The sequence below is a fragment of the Papio anubis genome, chromosome 7 (genome assembly GCF_008728515.1).
Source record: "Papio anubis isolate 15944 chromosome 7, Panubis1.0, whole genome shotgun sequence".
NCBI classification, from domain to species: domain Eukaryota; kingdom Metazoa; phylum Chordata; class Mammalia; order Primates; family Cercopithecidae; genus Papio; species Papio anubis.
Window position 1 is genome coordinate 145,011,789 of NC_044982.1, and position 20,369 is coordinate 145,032,157.

The following is a 20,369-nucleotide window of genomic DNA, read 5'->3' on the forward strand; positions in this document are numbered from 1 at the left end:
AGGCCGACAGGCACCGTCTGCAGCTTCCCTGGGCATGTGTTTGATGGGACTGGGGAAGACAAAGGTTGTGAAAGGAAGATATTTCTAAGCTGCCCAGAGGGAGAGACTCGAGAGACCTGCCCTGCTTCAGGGTCAGTTTTTGTCCCATTCAACAGGCTCTGAGGTGCAAATGAGCCATCCCCCTTGCCAAGCTGAGCCTTGCCATGCCAGCAGAAGCCAGCCAAGGGTGCCCCCATGTGTCCTTTGGAGGAACTGCGGTCTCCCTGTCCCAGGCTTCCCAAGGCTGCAGCCAGTGCCTGCAGGCAGGAGGGGGGCCTGGCTGTGTGGACAGCTCCCTGGCCTGAGACTGACCCCCTGTCCTGCTGCTTCATGTGCAGAGTGGTTCGAGTTCTCCCCCTACGAGGTGGGTCTGCAGAAGTATGGGGCCTTCATCCCCTCTGAGCTCTTTGGCTCCGAGTTCTTCATGGGGCGGCTGGTGAAGAGGATCCCAGAGTCTCGAATCTGCTACATGCTAGGTGACTGCCTTGGAATTGGTGGAATGACAGGGGCTGCTGCCTCAGCGCTGGGCCTCCCTGGGTTGGCCCCTGATTATGTGACACTCGGCGCACTCACCAGCATTGCCTCATCCTAGGAGAGGTCCCAAGTCACTGGGAACCAGAGTTGGTCGGGGGCCTCTCCCAATTTCCTGGTCTCCAGCAGTCTCCCTGCTGTCTGCTCAGCACCACACTGGGAATAGCAGACTCAGACGGAAGTTTCTGTAATTCCCATCCACTCCCCATCTGGCTTCAGGCAGCAGCGTGCCTACTTCCAGGGGCCAACCCAGACCTGGGACCCGAGGGTCCAGGGAGACCACAGGGTAAGGGGCAGGGTCACCAGGGAAGCCTGGCCCAGCCTCCCACCCTGAGAGCCTCGGTCCTTCAGGAGCCGGGCCCACCTAATGCAGGACCCACTCAAGTTCTTCCCTCCAGAGTCTTAGCTGTGCCTGTCAAAGGGCTTCTTCAGAAACAGACCCACATTCACAGCCCGAACACGCCCTTATTTAAATTAGTTGTCTGTGCCCTCCCCTTCTGTCTATCCCAAACCAACCCATCCCGGAAGATCCACTTCAGTCCCATCACTTCTTCCTCCAGAAGCCCCCAGCCCACGGTGGCCTCTCCTTCCCCTGAACACCTATGCCGTTGAGCATGTGGTTTAGAAAACTGTAGTCAAAACACTTGGGCTTAAATTCTGAACTCTGGCTTCTCACTCACTTGCCAGCATTAAATCCCTGCTGGGGCAGTGAGGGGAGGGAAGGAAAGAGCTGAAGGCTGAGACTCTCAGTCACTGTGTTGAGCTGCACGGGGAAGGGGAGAGGCACGTGGAAGTCTGTCCCACCTGCAGAGCAGCCAGGCTTGTGGGGGGTCGGCGGGGAGTGGGGGAATCAAGTATCAGTGTCTGTGGGGTCTGGGGCTGTGGGGTGGAGCTGCTCATGCTGGCCCTGGCTCCCAGGCCTGTGGAGCAGCATCTTCTCCCTGAACCTGCTGGATGCCTGGAACCTGTCACACACCTCAGAAGAGTTTTTCCACAGGTGGACAAGGGAGAAAGTGCAGGACATCGGTGGGTGGCCCCTGGCTTTCCCTCATGGCTGGGTGATGGGGGGCCCCCGGCTTTCCCTCATGGCTGGGTGATGGGGGGCCCTCGGCTTTCCCTCATGGCTGGGTGATGGGTGGCGGGGTGTGGATCATGAACCGAGGACGAGGTCCCCTGCCACATGTTTCCGCATCGCCCCCTATGGCCTAAGACACAGGAAGGCAGCTGGGGCTACAGTGTCTTCCCTGCCTGGAGGGGAGGGTGACTGTAGGTGAGTGATGCCTGTGCCAAGGCCCGGAGGCAAGGCTCCCAGCACCCAGGAGAAGTGAGGAGAGTAGGATTTATGGCAGTCACGGGTCGCTCTTTGAAACTCTTTGTCCTCTCCAGGACCCTTCTTACCTGTCTTGCTCCCTCTCCCTCCCTACTGCCTCCCCGCTTTCTCCATGTCTCTCACCTGGGTCCTCCTAACCCCAGTGCCAGGGCCTTGAGAGCCCAGCAAGGAAGGTATGAGCTGCTTTTACAGTGCTCACCCCTGGGTGCCAGGCAACCATGTAGGGGCTTCATGTGGGCAAACTGGGGACCCCACCTCTCATGACCTGCCCTTCATCCCTCCCTCGTCCCTGCAGAAGATGAGCCAATCCTGCCCGAAATCCCCAAATGTGATGCTAACATCCTGGAGACCACGGTAGTGATCCCAGGGTCATGGCTGTCCAATTCTTTCCGAGAAATCCTTACCCACCGGTCCTTCGTGTCTGAGTTTCACAACTTCCTGTCCGGGCTGCAGCTGCACACCAACTACCTCCAGAATGGCCAGTTCTCTAGGTGGAAAGGTAACCCTTCCTGGCTACTCCTTGAGGCCTGCCTCCATATGGAGGAGGAAGATGTGGGATGTCAAGGCTGCCATGGAGAAAGCATAAGCAAACTTCTCTGGCTATGTTCACTGGGCCAGGCAGCCCTCTCCCCACGGTGTTTTCCACATTTGGTGGTGTTGCCTTGAACACTGTACGGGTCTGGCAGCAGGGAGTGGTGTGGGTACTTAACTCACGGCATCTGTACAGCAATTCTATACAGAATCTGTACAACAGTCCTAGCAGGTAGAAGTTGGCCCCATGTTATAGATGGGGAAACAGGGGGTGTACCTTTCTGCAGTTGTGCTCTGGGGGTGCCCTTTAATATGAGTGGTGCCAGGCACAGTGACTCATACCTGTAACCCCAGCACTTTGGGAGGCCAAGGCTGGAGAATCTCTTGAGTCCAGGAGTTTGAGACCAGCCTGGGCAATGTGGTGAGACCCCATCTCTTAAAAAGAAATTGTTTTTAATTAGCTGAGCATGGTGATAAGCACCTGTAGTCCCAGCTACTTGGGCGCTGAGACGGAAGGATCATTTGAGCCCAGGAGGTCAAGGCTGCAATGAACCATGATCACACCTGTGCACTCCAGCCTGGGCAACAGAGCAAGACCCTGTCTCAAAAAAAATAAATAAATAAAGATACAGTGAGTGGTGCTCCCTTGGAACTGGGCAGGATGGCCCAGCTCAGGAACCCAAGTGGTAAGCAGCAGACCCAGGCCTTGAACTGTGGTCCTGAAGCATCAGCTCAGTGCTGCCTCCTCTGCTGCTGAGGCTCTAAGACATTGACCTTCACCTTCTTCAATATTTTAATTGGCCATGGCCTGCAAATGGCTGCTTGAGCTTGACCTGTTAAGCCTCATCCTCACCATCTGGGACCAATGCGACAGCTGACTCAGGGCCCAGGGTTTACACTATTTGTGGGTGGTCTTAAGCCCCTCATACTCCACAAGTATGAACATCCCATAAAAGACTAGCTAAAAGCCCAAGATAGCGCTATTCTTCCTCAGCCCACCCAGAGGGCACTGGAACTCAGTGGGCATCCTGGTCAGGCTGAAGCGAAGGACGCTCCAGACAGGGCGCTCCGTCCCCCGAGGTGCCTCTGTCCATTGGCTGAGGTCAGGGCACCAGGTGTGTCGGTAACGGGAAGGCTTGGCTTTCAGACACAGTGCTGGATGGTTTCCCAAACCAGCTGACCGAGTCCGCAAACCACCTGTGCCTGCTGGACACTGCGTTCTTTGTCAACTCCAGCTACCCGCCCCTCCTCAGGCCAGAGCGAAAAGTCGACCTCATCATCCACCTCAACTACTGTGCTGGGTCCCAGACAAAGGCAAGTGCGCAGCCTCCATCCTGAGCACGGGCTGCAGCCTCTCCTGAGATGGGCCCCGCCGTCAGCGGCCTCACTCGCTGTGAGCTGGGAAGAGGCACGCTCTCCACAACCCCCAGACAGCATCAGAGAAATCCAAGCAGCAGTCATGATGGGCAGCCAGACACCCAGACCTCATGGGCAGCCAGCCGGCTCTCACACACCGCGGGGCCCACGTTGACTTAGCAAATTCGAATTTTACTCTTGCCTTGGAGCATTTGCCGTATTTGGCAATTCTTCAGCTACAAAAAATGAGTTCTTAAAAATAACCTTAGTAGAGCCCATTCCATTCAAGAGCTTGTAATATCCTATTTTCAAAATGATCACACTCTCCCCTCCCCCAGGGTATATGACCCTCCATGAATTACACTCAAGTGCTCTCAGGTGGGACGGAACAGTGGCGGGGAGAGGAGGGCAGTTGTCAGGACCAGAGGTTTTTATTTATTTTTTCTTACTTTGGAAAGTTCTATGTGTATACAGTCCTACCCTGAAGCCAGGGGAAGGAAAGTGTAGACAGACCAACAGGACAACAGTGGAAACAATCTAAGTTTGTAAATGGGTAACAGTGCAGTTTCCTACGTGTGATCTCGTTTGGCCCTTACACCAGCTCTCGGAGGGAGATGGCACAACTGCTATCATTTCTCATGTTACGGATGAGGAAACCGAGGCACAGAGAGACTTGCTTAAGATCGCACAGCTAGTGAGCAGAGGAACGAGGGGCAGAACTGAGGGGTTCTGACACTCTAAGGCAGTACTCTTCCTGCGACATCATGCTTTCAGAGATGCCCTTGCAGAGTCTTTTCTAGCCCTGTACTACTGTCAGCTCCAAAGCCCATGCACATCCCACAGGGGCCTGGGTAGCTCTGGCTGTGTATGGCCTGGTTCCAGTTGCCGTTCCAGGCTACACACCACATCCACCCAAGTCTATGTTTGGATGGGAACACCATCGAAAGGGCTTCTGTCCATTTTACTTGGGGAAGCAGCTTGCAGCTGGAGGCGCATCAACCTACTACCTCGGGCCTTTTGTCCTGACCTGGCTTTAGTCTCAAAATACCACACACTGGCAAAGCAGCTGGGGAACTGAGTTGTGAGCTGGGGCAATCAGGAAGCTGGGGCTAAGAACTCTGTGCTGCTTCTCCACTCCCACTCCTCCTAATGCTCAAACACACCCTCTGTGCTATTCCAGCCCCTGAAACAAACTTGTGAGTACTGCACTGTGCAGAACATCCCCTTCCCCAAATACGAGCTGCCAGATGAGAATGAAAATCTCAAGGAATGCTACCTGATGGAGAACTCCCAGGAACCCGATGCCCCCATCGTGACTTTCTTCCCACTCATCAATGACACTTTCCAAAAATACAAGGCACCAGGTGAGCTGCCTCTGCACTCAGTTCCCAGCACCCACTGCCCTTGGCCCGAGAGTGCCTTTAGATCTGTAGAGTCTGCTAAGAGCACTAATGGGGAAGCTTGGCTCAGCTCCAGCCTGAGCCAATTTTGGCTTTCACAAAGAAGGGCCCCTCCCCTTCCCTCACCCCCATGGGCTGGTAATGTCATCCCCTTTTCTGTCAGTCATTCTACATTTTCTGACATTCAGCCATGTGCCCAGTACTGTGCTTGGTGCTAGGGCAATCCTCCAGTGGGCAAGCCCGTACCCTGCCCTGAGGAGCTTACTGGTGTGCAGGTGTGTGTGGAGGGTGTGCCTGTGTACACATTTTCATGCAAGTGTGTGTGTCCGTGAGTGCAGGTTAGTGGGCCTTGGGGAGAGATGTGGCAACAAGTCATTCCAACCTAACATGACAGAGTCTATAACAAGTCCTCCTGCTGCCCGCAGGTGTAGAGCGAAGCCCTGAGGAGCTGGAGCAGGGCCAGGTGGACATTTATGGTCCCAAAACTCCGTATGCCACCAAGGAGCTGACGTACACAGAGGCCACCTTCGACAAGCTGGTGAAACTCTCAGAGTACAACATCCTGAATAATAAGGACACTCTCCTCCAGGCTCTGCGGCTCGCAGTGGAGAAGAAGAAGCGCCTGAAGGCCCAGTGTCCCTCCTAGGCCCCAGGGAGTCTCCCCTATTCTGTGTCAGCTTCTACCGTCAGAGGCACAGGACCCATCAGGGCTGACCAGGTTACTACGCAGCCAGCTCTGCTCTCTGGCAATGGGTGTGAGCAGGTTGGCCTGGGCTTTCTAATGAAAAATAAAAATGTTTAAAAGTTAAGAAAGTCCCAGAGAGAGAGAGAGAGAGAGAGAGAGAGAGGAGCCCTGTTGGGGTTTTATACCCACTAGAGTTTCTCTAGGTGTTTCCCTATAGAGAAGGTGGTCTCATAGCCACAGGCTCCTACACGTCTGTGGAGAGGAAAAGCCTGAGGAAGAGGCTGGGCCCCCAGAAACCTCGACTCAGAGGCAGAGCCCAGGGCCGGCAGCCCTCCTGTCTTTGCCCCCCACCTCATGTGGCAGGCCTAGAGAAATGCACAGGAGGACCTGAGGGCACTCTGCATTTCCCTGGAAAAACACTCTAAAATTTAAGGCAGTTCTAGTCTTGTGATTTTTTTTTTTTTTTTAGACGGAGTCTCGCTCTGTTGCCCAGGCTGGAGTGCAATGGCACGATCTTGGCTCACTGCAACCTCTGCCTCCTGGGTTCAAGCAATTCTCCTGCCTCAGCCTCCCAAGTCGCCAGGATTATAAGCACCTGCCACCACACCCAGCTAATTTTTTGTATTTTTAGTAGAGACAGGGTTTTGCCATGTTGGCCAGGCTGGTCTCAAACTCCTGACCTCAGGTGATTCACCCACCTCGGCCTCCCAAAGTGCTGGGATTACAGGCATGAGCCACCGCGCCTGGCCCTAGTCTCATTATTTTTATAGGCAATTATATTTCGTGATTTTTATTTTTATGAATCGGGGTATTAATAGGAAACATGAAGCTAGAAGATCTGGATGGAGCCCTAGAGATAAACCAGTCTCTGCCACAACAAACCCAAATAGGTGGCCGGTTTCAGTGGCTCTCTCCAGCTACTCAGAGCTCCAGGGCTGGTGATCCATGTGATCATGACCAGGCAGCCATGCCCAAGCATCCAACTCCAAAGAAATGCCAGGCAAAGCCCAAGTCTACAGTCCAGGTTCACCAAATGAGGATCTGGGATGGAGTTCGGCAAGGTCAGGCAGGCTGCAGGTAAATGAGGTTGGGTGCCAGGCGGGTGATGCATCCAGCACTGCCCACTCCAGCTGTCGGTGCTCACTGACGACCCTGCTCCAAGACTGTCTCTCAGCCTCTTACCGCCCATCTCTCTGGCTGCCAGACGGGATTACTTATTTCTAAATGTAATTCCTTTTATCTGTCATGTCAACACCATGGCCAGTGCATTCAACCTTGGAGAGTCACCCAGAGAGACTGAAACTAGGAAGCGTTAGTCAAAAAGGACTAGGTTAGTCCTCAGAGGAAGAAGCCCATCCTTGAAGACTGCTTCCTAATGAATCTCTGGGAAAACCGTGGGACACAGAGAAGCCCAAAGTCAGCAGGTCTCCCTTCAGACTGGGAACGTAACCAGGGAAATGCATAACCGGAGCCATGGACAGGCTCAGGCTGATAGAAGGTGAAAGCAGAAAGGCAGAAAGACAGGAGGTCTGCAGGAAGCCCAGCAACCCTGGAAGGCAGAGTCCCCTTTCTGGGCCACCACGCTCCCTAAGCAGTCTTTGGGTTGTGAGGAAACCAGTGGTGACAGGTACCAAAAGTTTAGAAAAATTGGCCTCCGATGTACATCCTTGCTACTCAAAGTGCAGTGGGGAGCTGGTTGGAAATGTGGAAGCTCAGACCTCAGCCCAGCTGTACTAAATCAGAAGCTGCGTTTTCAGGAGATTCCCACCCCCATGCCCCCCGTGATTCCTATGCGTACTAAAGTTTGAGAGGCATGGATTTATGCCACTCCCTCCCATGAGCTTGGAAAGTATGAATCAGTGCTCCGTTGAGCCACTGATAAACTGAGCTCTGGACCTGCAAAACTGGTCCCCACCCAGGAAACACTAACCTGGGACACCAGCCCTCCCCTCCACCAGAGCAACTGGCTGCCTCCACTTTGACATCTTTTCTTTCTGACTGTAACAGACTCTCCTTCAAGTACCAAAGAGTGAGCCAAGCAACAGACAGGACTTGTTTATTGTAAGGTGAAGGCAGCCACGCCTTGGATTCATCAAAAGTTTGTGAAATGAGGTTCATAAAATCATCATATTATTTGTGCATGGAATAAAATGGCCACATGGGTGAATGCTGCTGACTCATCTGCTTTCATTATCTGATGCTGCAAAATATGCATAACCCTGCCCTCATCCCTCCAGGCTTCCTCCTCTCCACTCCTGGGGGAGTGAGTAGGCCATTTCCATCCCATCCCACCTCTTCTCACGCAGCTTTGTTTCCTACTGCAAGGTTCTCTTCTTGTGGTGAGGTGCTCCTCCATTTTCATGAAGCCATGTCATCAACTAGTGGGGCACCAGCTCCTACAGATCCATCCTGTTCCAAGCTCAGGTATATTTCAGGAAACATTGCTTGAGAGGAAGCAGAGGCAATTAACACCAACAACGCACCTATTTTGTGCACAGCAAGCTGTAAACAGTCTCTGCTTTCCAAGAACTTACATTCCGGTTCGGGAGAAAACCATGAAAAGATTGTTATGCATACATGAGAAGTTAAATGATGAGTTGGCTACGGAAATGACTAAAGTGTCATCAACTCTGACAGGGCAAGCACACGGTGTCCTGCCGAAGTCAGAGGAGGCTTCCTCCCCGGTTCCCTGCTCTCTGCCTATGATGAAGATGATGAAATTGACAAAATAAATGAAATCCCTCCCTCCTTGTCTCCACTCTTTCTTCCCAAAAGAGCAGCCAGTACCCTACCCACTCCCACACACCAGTTACCCTGTCCCCGCTGCCTCCCCACGAAAACACTTCTCCCCAAGGTCACCAATGGCCTCCTCATTGCCAGATGCACTGAGCCAAACCCACCAGTCCTGTACAGTCCTTATCTGACTTGATTGTTCTCAGTGTTTGCACCGCAGACCACTCCCTCCTTTTGGAAACCTTCCCTTCCCAGGACTTCCTTGCCAAAGCAGTTCAATTCAGTTCAGCTTGCAAATAACTACTGCCTGTCCATTACATGCCAGTCACTGTTGTAGGCACTGGGGCCATAAGAAGAATTAAAAATTGATCCCAAACTTTAAGGAGGTTCCTTCTGGTCCCATGTGGGAGGCCCACATGTAAAACAGAGCCCTTGTGATATGAAGAGAAAGCTGCATGTTAGCTGTGTCCAGAAGAGGCATAGGAAGGGCTCCCAACCCAGCCACAGAGGGCAAGAGGTCAGGTTCACTGAACACCTTCTGTCTCGGGTTTCTTCCCCTGGAAAGGTGGGAGCCCCTCCTCTGGTCTCTCTTTTAACTGCTGCCATTCCTCGAGGCTCCTTAGCTCTTTCCTCTTCTCACTCCGTACTCCCCTTAAGCAACTTCATTTATACCCAGGACTTCAACTACTGCTTCTAATTTGAAAATTCTTAAGCTTTTAGCTTTAGCCAAGCCAATCTCTTGAGTTCTAAACCCATGAATTCTAATTCTGTGCCTATTCGCAATGCTTTTGTCATATAACCTGAGGATCTAAAATTACAGTGGCTTAAACAAGAGAGAAAGTTATTTCTGCATTATCAGAGACCAAAGCTCCTTTCTGCTCTCTTCTGTCATCCTCAAGATTACCATCTGGTCCAATATTGCTGCTGGAGCCCCACCCATCATGTCCACATTCCAGGCAGCAGGAAGGATAAAGGAATCTGCGTTCTTGCTGACTATAAAGTGACCAAACTCGTCCTGGACTGCCTATTTCTGGACTTCTTCTCTGTGAAAAAGAACTAAACTTTTATCTTAAGATAGTAAGAATTACTAGCTGTTCCAGTTTTCTACTGCTGAGCATCAAAAGCCCTCAACGTATAACGACATAAAATAACCACCAGTTTATTATGCTCACAGATTCTGTGGGTCAGGAATTTGAAAAGGGCGTAACTGCTCCATGTTTGGGGCCACAGCTCAGATGATCTGAACTGCTGGGGAGGACTCAAATGGTTGGGATCTGGAAACAGCCTAGGCTGAAGGGCCCACATCCAACGACTCTTTCACTCATGTGTCTGGTGCCTGGGCTGGGAAGTCTGAGAAAAATGAAAGGCAGTCCCAGTTAGGAGTGTCAATCAGAGCACCTTGGTGACCCCAGCATGATGGACTCAGGATGGTCAGTCTTCTTAAATGGCACGCAGGGTTCCAAGAGTGTCTGTTACAGTGGCAGCAGCATGGCCCATTATGACTTAGCCTCAGAAGTTACGTAGCTCCACTTCCATGGAAATCTACTGGTAGAAGTAGTCACAAGTCAGTCCAGATTCAAGGGGAGGGGACAATGAGCCCATCTCTGGTTGGAGGGCATGTCACGAACTATGCAGCCATATTTTAAATTCCAGCTACAATATCTGAATCCTTAATATTGACCTTCCCCCTTGTCCACTGAGCACATGTCACATTTTAGGTTCTCTTGTGGCAGACTCCATTTCTGGTAACACATTGATTATTGGTTAGGAATTGCATGTTTATTTCTGAAAAATAGTGGCTTAAACACACTCAGGTAAAAGACATCCACAGGAAGGCAGTTCAAGGCATTTCTGCAATTCATCAGGGACCCTGTTTCTTCTGGCCCTTTGCTTTATCCACCCTTATGTGGTCCTTGGCTTCATGGGCCAGGGTGAGCCCTGGAGCTCCAGCTATCACACCCATATTCCAGGCCACCAGAAGGAAGGAAAAAAAAGATTGAACTCCTTCTTAAAGGGACTTCCTGGAAGTCCCACACATCCTGCAGCTAACGTATCACCAACCACACTTGGTCTCATCATCACACGTAACTGCAGAGGCTGGAAGTTTTTGTTTTTTGCATGGGTGGCAATATGCCCACCTAAAAATCAGAGTTCTGCTGTGAAAGGACAATTTATAGGCAGCTAGCAGACTTCCTGTAAGTACCTCCTAGCCATCTCCACCTGTGTGTCCTATAAGCCCCTCCTCTGGGTAGTGGCAGTGACCTGGGCGAGTGGCCACATAGAAGGGCCATCAGCATGTGAGAGCACCAGGCCACGGCACCACTTCTGGTCTTGGCATGAGAATCCCAGGCCTTTAACCACTCTGCAATCCAGTTTTCAGAGTAAAACACTGGACTTGATCATCATTTAAAGCCAACCACTGAATGTGATCTAGAGCAAATCTTCTGACCATTATTACCAGCTTCCTAATTTCAAGCATGCATCCCATACAATAGATTTCCAAACAACTGATGGCATTCTCTTGTAGAACTACCTGTGATAGGATTTAACCTGAAAAACAACTGGATTCAGATGAAAGAGTGACTGCAATTGGGACTGTTTAGTCTGAAGAAAGAAAACCAAAAAGAGTAGCATGATTTGCAAACAGATGCAACATGACTATGGCGGGGAGGATCCACCACTGTCCGGCTTCACTGAGGGCAGAGCAAGCACAAGAAAGCTGCCACTGCCCCATGAATATGCATACCTACTATGTGCCCACAAAAACAATAAATAAGAAAAAAAGCTGCCACTGCCCCATGAATATGCAAACCTACTATGTGCCCACAAAAACAATAAAATAAAAAGCTGCTGCTGCCCCATGAATATGCACACCTACTATGTGCCCACAAAAACAATAAAGAAACCTGACACTGCCCCATGAATATACACACCCACTATGTGCCCACAAAAATAAGAAAGCTGCCGCTACCCCATGAATGTACACACCTACTATGTGCCTACAAAAATCATAAATAAACAAGAAAGCTGCAGCTGCATGAAGGCAAGCAGGGAGCAAAGCAAGATGGGACCAGTGCCGCCTCTGGGCCAGGTGCTTTTAGGACTTTCTCTTTTTTTTTTTTTTTTCCTTTTTTAAGATTAAAGACAGTACATTTTTTATTTCCTGATAATTTTTTCTGCTTTTATAACAGGAACATGATTACTATGTAACATTTGAAAAATGCTACCGCTTATAAAGAGGAAACTAAGATCATTTACCAGTCCAAAACTCAGGCATCATTATTATTTGGGGCTTTTTCCTTCCCATCTTTTTCTCGGATACTTTAAACTTCTTTAAACAAAAGTACAAAAATCCTGTACGTCTACTTTAAAAGAAGTGTGGTAAAAAATACGCACACAATTTACCATTTTAATAATTGTAAGTGTATAGCTCAGCAGTGTTAGGCATATTCACACTGTTGTACAACAGATCTCCACAACTTTTTCATTTTGCAGAACTAAACTCTATAACCACTGAAAAACTCCCCATTCTCCTCCCTCCAGCCCCTGATAACCACGATTCTACTTTCTGCTTCTGTGAATTTGAGTACTTTAGAAACCTCATATGAGTGGAAGCATACAGCATTTGGCTGTTTGTGACTGGCTTATTTCACTTAGCACAATGTCCTCAAGGTGCATCCGTGTTCCAGGGTGTAGTATGTACCAGAATTTACTTCTGTTTTAAGGCTGAATAATATTCCTCTGCGTGCGTGTGTGTGTGTGTGTATGTTACATTTCGTTTATCCATTCATCCATCAATGGACACTGGCTGGCTTCCACCTCTTGGCTATTATGAATGATGCTGCTGTGAACATGGGTAGAAAAATACCTCTTTGAGAGCCTCCTTTTCTTTTAGATATATACCCAAATTGGGGATTGTTAAATCATATGGTAGTTTTTGTTTTGTTTTGTTTTGTTTTGTTTTGTTTGAGACAGTCTTGCTCTGTCACCCAGGCTGGAGTGCAGTAGCACAATCCCGGCTCATTGCAACCTCTACCTACCTCCCAGGTTGAAGTGGTTCTCCTACCTTAGACTCCTGAGTAGCTGGGATTACAGGCACCCGCCACCACACCCGGCTAATTTTTGAATTTTTAGTAGAGATGGGGGTTTGTCATGTTGGCCAGGCTGGTCTTGAATTCCTAACCTCAAGGGATCTGCCTGCCTTGTCCTTCCAAAGTGCTGGGATTACAGGCATGAGCCACTGCACCCGGCCAGTAGTTCCATTTTTAAATTGTTGCAGAACCTCCATATTGTTTTCCATAGCAGCTGCATGTACATTCACTTTTGTAATCTAGCTTTTTTCCACTTAAAAATATATTCTGAGCATTTTTGCACATCATTAATTTTAAACCACATAGGAATCCATAATTTGCTTAACTAATCCTCCATGATGATAGATAGCTCCATGCTGACAAATGTCCTCTTAGATAAAAATTTACATTCATCATTTCCTCAGTATAAATACCCTCAGGATAAATTTCCTCAAGATAAAAATTCCTGAGTCAAAAAGTATGACCATATTTAACAACTAATCAAGATGTAATCAACATACGATCAACTGCACATATTTAAAGTTCATTTATCCCTGAGTCCAGGAGCTCTGGGGATACCAAAACCATGGACGCTCAAGTTCCTTATATAAAATGGTATTGTATTTGCATATAGCCTAAGCACATCCTCCACATACTTTGTTTCAAACTTAAAACGCCATCCATCATGAACCCATATACTTTAAATCCTACCTAGATTACTTATTATTAATGTAGATGATAAGAAAATAGTTGTTACACTGTATTGCTTAGGGAATAATGAAAAGGAAAACAGGTCTGTATGTGTTCAGTACAGATGCAACCATCCATTTTTTCCCCAAATATTTTCCATCTGTGGTTGGTTGAATCCATGGATACAGAACACACAGATATGGAGGATCTAATGTACATAATTTGGTGAGTTTTTACATATGTATACAATGGTGAAACCATCACCATAATCAAGGTAATGAATAAACCCTTCAGTCCCAAAACCTTCTAGTGCCTTTTGCAATCCTTCCCTCTGCTCCTCCCCAGCTGGGTCATGTGGTAAGTGTATGTTCCACTTTTTAAGAAACTGCCACACTGTTTTCCAAAGTGGTTGTACCATTGTACATTCTGACCAACAATGTGTAAGAGTTCCAGTTGCTCCACATCCTCATCAAGATTGGCATGATAAGTCTTCCTAATTTTAGACATTCTAATAGGTATGTAGTAGTATCTTGCTGTGGTTTTAATTCACATTCTCCTAATGACCAACATTGTTGAACATCTCTTCATGTAATTATTTGCCATCCATACATCTTCTTTTGTAAAATATCTGTTTAGATCTTTTTTCCATTTTTAAAAATTGGGTTTTTTACTATTAAGTTTTAAGAAGTTTTTAAGTATTCTGGATACAAGTCCTTTATCAGATATGTGATTTGCAAGTATATTCGGTGCCTTGTCTTGTCTTTTCATTCTCTTCACAGTACTTTCAAAGGTCAGAAGTTCTCGTTTGATGAAATCCAATTTACCAACTTTTTTTTTTCCTTTAAGGATTGTGCTTTTGGTGTCATCTAAGAAATCTTTCCCTAACCCAAGGCCACAACAATTTTCTCCCATGTTTTCTTCTAGAAGTTTTATAATCTTAAGCTTTACATTTAGTTCTACATTTATATTAGTTTTATGTCTAGTTCCATTTTGAGTTAATTTAATGATGTGTCAATTTAGGTTAGGTTTATTGATTGTAACGAAAGTGCACTTGGTGCAGGATGTTGACAGTGGAGGAGGCTGTGTGTCGGGGAGGGTGGGGGTATATGGGAACTCTCTGTACTTTACGCTCCATTTTGCTGTAAACTTAAAACTGATCTGAAATTCACAAGTCATTATCACTTACATTCACTCTTGGTGTTGTACATTCTGTGGGTTTTGGCAAATATCTAATGACATGTATCCATCATTATAGTACCATACAAAGTAGAGCCACTGCCATAAAAATTCTCTGTTCTCTGCCTATTCATTCCTTCCTCCTCCCTAACACGTAGAAACTACTGACCTTTTTACTTCCTCCATAATTTTGCCTTCTCCAGAATGTCATAAAGATGAAATTGTACAGTACATAGCCTTTTCGGATTGACTTCTTTCACTTAGCAATAGGCATTTAAGTTTCCTCTGTGCCTTTTTATGGCTTGATAACTCATTTATTTTTAGTGCTGAATAATATTCCATTGTCTGGATGTACCACGGATTATCCTTTCACTTACTGAAGGACATGTTAGTTGCTTCCAATTTTGGGCACTTATGAATAAAGTCGCGATAAACATCCACGTGCAGGCTTTTCTGTGGATATAAGTTTTCAACTCATTTGGGTAAATACTAAGAAGCTTATTTCTGCATCATATGGTAAGATTGTATTTATATCAGTTTGTTTTTATGTATTCTAAAAAAAATATATTGAAGCTTTTACTTTTGTAGTCAAATATGCCAGCCTTTTCTTTCACAATTTCTGTCCTTAGTGTTGATTAGAAAGGTGTTTCCACCCCAAAACTGTATAAATCTCTTGTACCTTCCTCTGGTAGTGCAGTGGTTTCATTTTATTTTTACATTTCAGTCTTTGTTTTATTTTGACACAAGGCAGATGTCTAACTTTATTTTCCCTTGGCTTTCTTTTCACTTCCCTAGTTACATACAATTCCCTCCAACTATGTGACCCACACAACAATCCCAAAGGAGTTTCCATTTTGCTCATAAGGAAACTAATGCAGAGAGGTAACTCATCACATTTAAAGTCACACAGCCATTAATTTACACAGTCAAGATTCAAACCCAGATCTTTTGTTCTCTCATACGCAAAGTATGGTCCATGGATGGGTAGCATTGGCTATACCCAAGAGCCTGTTAGAAATGTGGAGTCATGGGCCCCATCCCATACCTACCAAATCAGAATCCGCATTTCTGTTAGGTTGGAGAAGCACTGCAGTGTGTACTGTTTCCCCAGACTTAGACCACATCAGAGTCACCTAGGACATCTGTTGAGCTCCATCTCTCCTCAATATTTTAACTCAGTAGGTCTGGACTGAGGACTAGGAATCTGTATTTTAACAAGCATCCCAGGTCATAAATGCATATATGCAGGTGGCCCCATGGATCACACCTGAGAAATGCTCTAAAACAACTGAGAAATATTCCTAAGCTACAATTGAGGACACAAAAGGTGATTATTTCCCCCAATCTCAACTTAGATAAGTGAGTGTCCTTTTAACCTAGAAAAGAAACAGCGAGGCCGGGCGTGGTGGCTCACGCCTGTAATCTCAACACTTTGGGAGGCAAGGTGGGCAGATCACCCCAGGTCAGGAGTTCAAGACCAGCCTTACCAATATGGTGAAACCCCGTCTCTACTAAAAATACAAAAATTAACTGGGCATGGTGGTGAGCGCCTGTAGTCCCAGCTACTCAGGAGGCTGAGACGGGAAAACTGCTTGAACCCAGGAAGTGGAGGTTGCAGTGAGCCAAGATCGTGCCCCTGCACTCCAGCCTGGGCGACAGAGCAAGACTCCGTCTCAGAAAAACAAAAACAAAAAACAATAACGACGACAACAACAACAACAAAACAGCTAGGAGGTGACAATAACTCACATGTCAATATGTGGAAATAAAGTTGTAATAATGAGGATAATGTAATAATGAGAGTAATGACTAAATTTTCGGCTTTACAGAAAATCAAATAATGAAAACTAAGGGGAAAAGGCCTTTAGTTGATCCAGAATTTAGTGAGGGCAACATGGACAAGTAGGAGACACAGCTACTCAAATAGATTCCAGTCCACTTCCCCTCCTTAAGATTGTGTCAATTATGCCCATGAGCCTGGGTCTCTTGGCCTGTAAAATGGGCTCATACCGACCCGCCCCCGGAAGACAGAACCTGCCTGTCCACTTTCTGAACTTTTCATCTCCAGTATCGACGTCCAGAGGCCTGAATGAATAAACGTTCCAGCAGATGGAGCAGCCTCCGGAGGCTCGCTTTGGGCAGCTCAGATTTACCCGGAAGCCGATGCCACCTGGCCAGAGGTGGGGCTTCGGCAACCAGAAGGGGGCCCTGGGTATGACCGGTCAGTGCCGCCCGGCAGGGGAGACACCATCGCCCCCGCCCAGTCCTCCAGACTGACTCCGTCATCAATAATTCATTAAGAACCTCCTCTCCATTGGCTGACGCCTTCAGCCCTCCCTGGCAGAGATCCAATCAGGAAGGACCTGAGAGAGCTCTTGTGAATAGTGAGCGAGCGCGCGTGACGTAGCGGCCGAAGATTGGCTGTGGCAGCACAAGGCGGGGCCGGGTTCGGGCGGCGGCCGGCGCGGCCAGGGCGGCTCAGTGCGAGCCGGGTAGGGTCGAACCCGGAGCAGGGTCCCAGCCGAGAGTGGACTGGCGGCAGGATGTTCAGCTGGATGGGGCGGCAGGCGGGCGGGCGCGAACGCGCGGGCGGCGTTGACGCGGTGCAGACGGTGACGGGCGGGCTGCGCTCGCTCTACCTGCGCAAGGTGCTGCCGTTGGAGGAGGCGTACCGTTTCCACGAATTCCACTCGCCTGCGCTGGAGGACGCCGACTTCGAGAACAAGCCCATGATCCTGCTGGTGGGCCAGTACAGCACCGGCAAGACCACCTTCATCAGGTACCGCCGCCGCCCCTCGCCGGGCTCCCGCCCCGCTCCGCCCTCCCCACGTGTGCGCCGCGGTCGGCCGCCTCCCGCCGCTGCCCCTCCCGGCCGGCGCGACCTCGGGGACCCCTCCCGGAGCTCGGCGCCCGTTGCTCTGGGCCCCGCCCCTGCTCGCCGGCCCCGCGCGCTGGAGGGTCCCGCGAACCCGCGCCCTGCGCTCTCCGAGCCCTCCTTCCTTGCGGTTCGGAAGGCGTTGCTCCCGCTGGCCTTGTCCCGTCGCCCTGGCCGGAGGGTCCAAGGGAGGGAAGAGGCGCGAGCCATAATCAGCATCTTCTTGACGAGGGAGTGACTCCTAGGGATGGAAATGAGGGGAAAGGCGTGGAGTATCCGAACGGGCTACAGAGTCCTAGTTGGAGAGTTTGTTCAACTCTTCATTTGTTTAACTATTTCTTGAACAAATGAATGGCAGCAGGAGAGGGTATCGCCCTGGTCCCCTTCCCTTGAGGTCTTTATGTGCCACCCCACAGTGTTGTGGGGAGGAGATAAAGAGGCCACCTTCGTTCCGTTCGTGCACAGGTTCCGTTCGTGCACAGCCTTTAGCTGGCTGTAGGAAGTTTGCTGCGTGTAGCAGCCGCACCAGCCTGTGGAACTAAGGGGGAGTGTCATATTACTATTTGTTAGTTTCCATTTCTTAGGTGGGTCATCCCCTCCTCGCTCATCCTTGACAACTGAAAATATTTGTCATGCTTACCGTGTTTCTGAAAGCACACAATCACTGTGCATGCCCTGTGGTTCAAATCATATAGTTTCATCAGAAGTGACTTTTGCTGGGAAATAATTTAGACGGAAACAGATTGCTTTTTTAATCACCTGTTTTATTTCTAAAGCAACCAGCATATTTAGACTCACTTTTTTTGGTAAGAAGAACTTGTTTTTCTGACTTAAGCCGTGTATCAGTTGAAACCAAGTGCTGATCATTTAAGGTTTTGGTCCAGGGTTTTGGAAATTGTAACAATCTCTTCATCATTTGATGTTCAACAGGTGTTCAGAAAACTGCATCTATATTTGGATACATGCCATTTCTGTTAAGTAGCGACCTCTTTTTCTCCACTCCAGTGACCTAAATAGTTCCTACAAATAGAGTAGCTGTCACTACAGGAAATATGTTAAATCCAGGCCTCCAGATACACTGCGAATGAATTCCGCAAAACAAATATAGTGTGTATTGAAATGACGTTCTAGACAATTAAATTGAGTGTGAAGGAAGACCCAAAGAAAGTAAGTTCAAATTGCTTTATTTGGTGCTTATGAATAAGATAAAAATAGAATTAAATATGTCACCCAAACACTCAAAATGAACCATAGCTGTATTACAGGAACTGGCATCTTGAAAGATGACAAACAGATGTCACATTTAAGGTCTCAGTTAGTTTTCAGGTACTTGAGATAATAGTGTTATGGCCAAGTGGTACAAGAATGGAAAGTGGTACTGTTGAAACATGCAAAGAAGAAAGGCATATATTTTTGTAATTTAGTGGTGGCATGTCCTCGCACCCTAGGCATTTCCTCCTGTTTGTCTGTGCTGTGAGATCCTTGTTGTGCCCAGCTGTCATCAGGGAGCACTTGCTAGATGCTGTGCCAACCTGGAGATGATACAGCCCTCTCTCTGCTCCCGTAGACTGGATAGCTAGCCAGCCTGATTATCAACTCACAGGAAGATGAACACAACTCACAGGAACATGAATTTATCTTTTGTATTTTTCCAGATTTCTGTCTCATTATATTCTCACTCTTCTGTCTGTTTCATTATTTGGAGAAATTTGTGGAATAGCTAAGCACAGTTTTATGAAGCGTTCTGAGATTTGATGCCTGGCAGCTACCTCATCCAAACTGGCCACCTCTCAGTAGGTGCTGGAGCTGTGGGCCACCTGAGGGTGAGGGAAGAATCACCTTAGTAGGAAGTCATTTGTTCTTGAGGCTTTCCTCGAGCTAAGTGGCTTTGTTGTTAGGCGATGTACACAAGGTAGACCAATGAGGTTAGAAGAAAATCAGTGTGGGCAGGAAGCTTGGTGAGGCCACAGGAGACCTGAATTGCTTTTCAGATTGGAGCTAGGAGGAAGTGATTTAGCACCCGGGAGGAAATCCCCAAACAAAAGGGCAGCTACCCTGGAGACTTGTGCACTTGGAATTAAATATCTCCCCAGACACTCAAAATGAACCGTGGATTCATCTTGAGCGGAAGTGTTGGCCCAGGGTGCTGAGCATCCTGGATCCTGCCTTAGTTAGAGCCTGGTTAGTGGTCTGGGTTGTTTGCTTCTCGTGACTGGGCACTAGAAGCTCTTACTTGGCTGTAGGGTGTACCTAATCTACATAGCCATAGATTCTTATCTCCCTGGCTTCCTGCACATTCCAAGAGGTCACTGATGACACAGAACCTGTGCTGACCTGGTGGGAAGCTTCTCTTATTGCTGTTGGCTCTTCTACCTTTGACTGGCAATGAAGAATTGGCCAGAGAAGGAGGGGAGATGGGCACGGGGAAAAGTGACCATGTCATCTTAGACTCTGTACTAGCCGAGGAAGCGCGGATATTGAGCTCAGCCAGGCTTGTGTCCAAAACTTGAGGAAGACAGATTTCAAAGATTCCTCCAGAAAATCCCTGGGCCCAGGTGCTGTGAAGGAAGACATTTCCACTGAAAAAGTATAAGTCCATTTGAAATGAATTCGAACTACACTTTTTTTTTTTTTTTTTTTTGAGATAGAGCTTTGCTTTTGTTGCTCAGGCTGGAGTGCCATGGCACGATCTTGGCTCACGGCAACCTCCCCCTCCCGGGTTCAAGCGATTCTCCTGCCTCAGCCTCCCGAGTAGCTGGGATTACAGGCATGGGCCACCACACCCGGCTAATTTTGTATTTTTAGTAGAGACGGGGTTTTCCATATTGGTCAGGCTGGTATTGAACTCCCAACCTGAGGTGATCTGGGTTATTTGCTTCTAGCGATTGGTCAATAAAAGACGCCTGCCTTGGCCTCCCAAAGTGCTGGGATTACAGGCGTGAGCCACCGCACC

At 48.3% G+C, this 20,369-nt stretch overlaps 2 protein-coding genes and 1 long non-coding RNA gene across 3 annotated transcripts in view; 2 read left to right on the plus strand and 1 right to left on the minus strand.

Annotated features, from left to right (window-relative positions):
- The window catches only part of PLA2G4E (phospholipase A2 group IVE), a 64,102-nt gene extending 57,797 nt beyond the window's left edge, over positions 1-6,305 (plus strand). The window contains exons 15-20 of the mRNA XM_017960547.3: positions 378-515; positions 1,489-1,596; positions 2,196-2,399; positions 3,579-3,745; positions 4,968-5,151; positions 5,613-6,305. Of these exons, the coding sequence (XP_017816036.2) occupies positions 378-515; positions 1,489-1,596; positions 2,196-2,399; positions 3,579-3,745; positions 4,968-5,151; positions 5,613-5,833 (1,022 nt within the window). The 3' untranslated portion in view covers positions 5,834-6,305. The remainder of the gene's footprint in view (positions 1-377; positions 516-1,488; positions 1,597-2,195; positions 2,400-3,578; positions 3,746-4,967; positions 5,152-5,612) is intronic.
- Positions 6,306-9,738: 3,433 nt separating this feature from the next.
- Positions 9,739-16,030, minus strand: LOC108586702. Its single transcript, XR_001904317.3, has 2 exons — positions 15,591-16,030; positions 9,739-10,147 (listed from the first exon to the last, which is right to left on the minus strand). It is a non-coding gene; the product is annotated as an uncharacterized LOC108586702 (long non-coding RNA).
- A 955-nt stretch (positions 16,031-16,985) lies between these two features.
- EHD4 (EH domain containing 4) overlaps positions 16,986-20,369 on the plus strand; it is a 74,229-nt gene continuing 70,845 nt past the window's right edge. Inside the window, exon 1 of the mRNA XM_003900818.5 lies at positions 16,986-17,320. Coding sequence (XP_003900867.1) covers positions 17,085-17,320 — 236 coding nt within the window. The 5' untranslated portion in view covers positions 16,986-17,084. The remainder of the gene's footprint in view (positions 17,321-20,369) is intronic.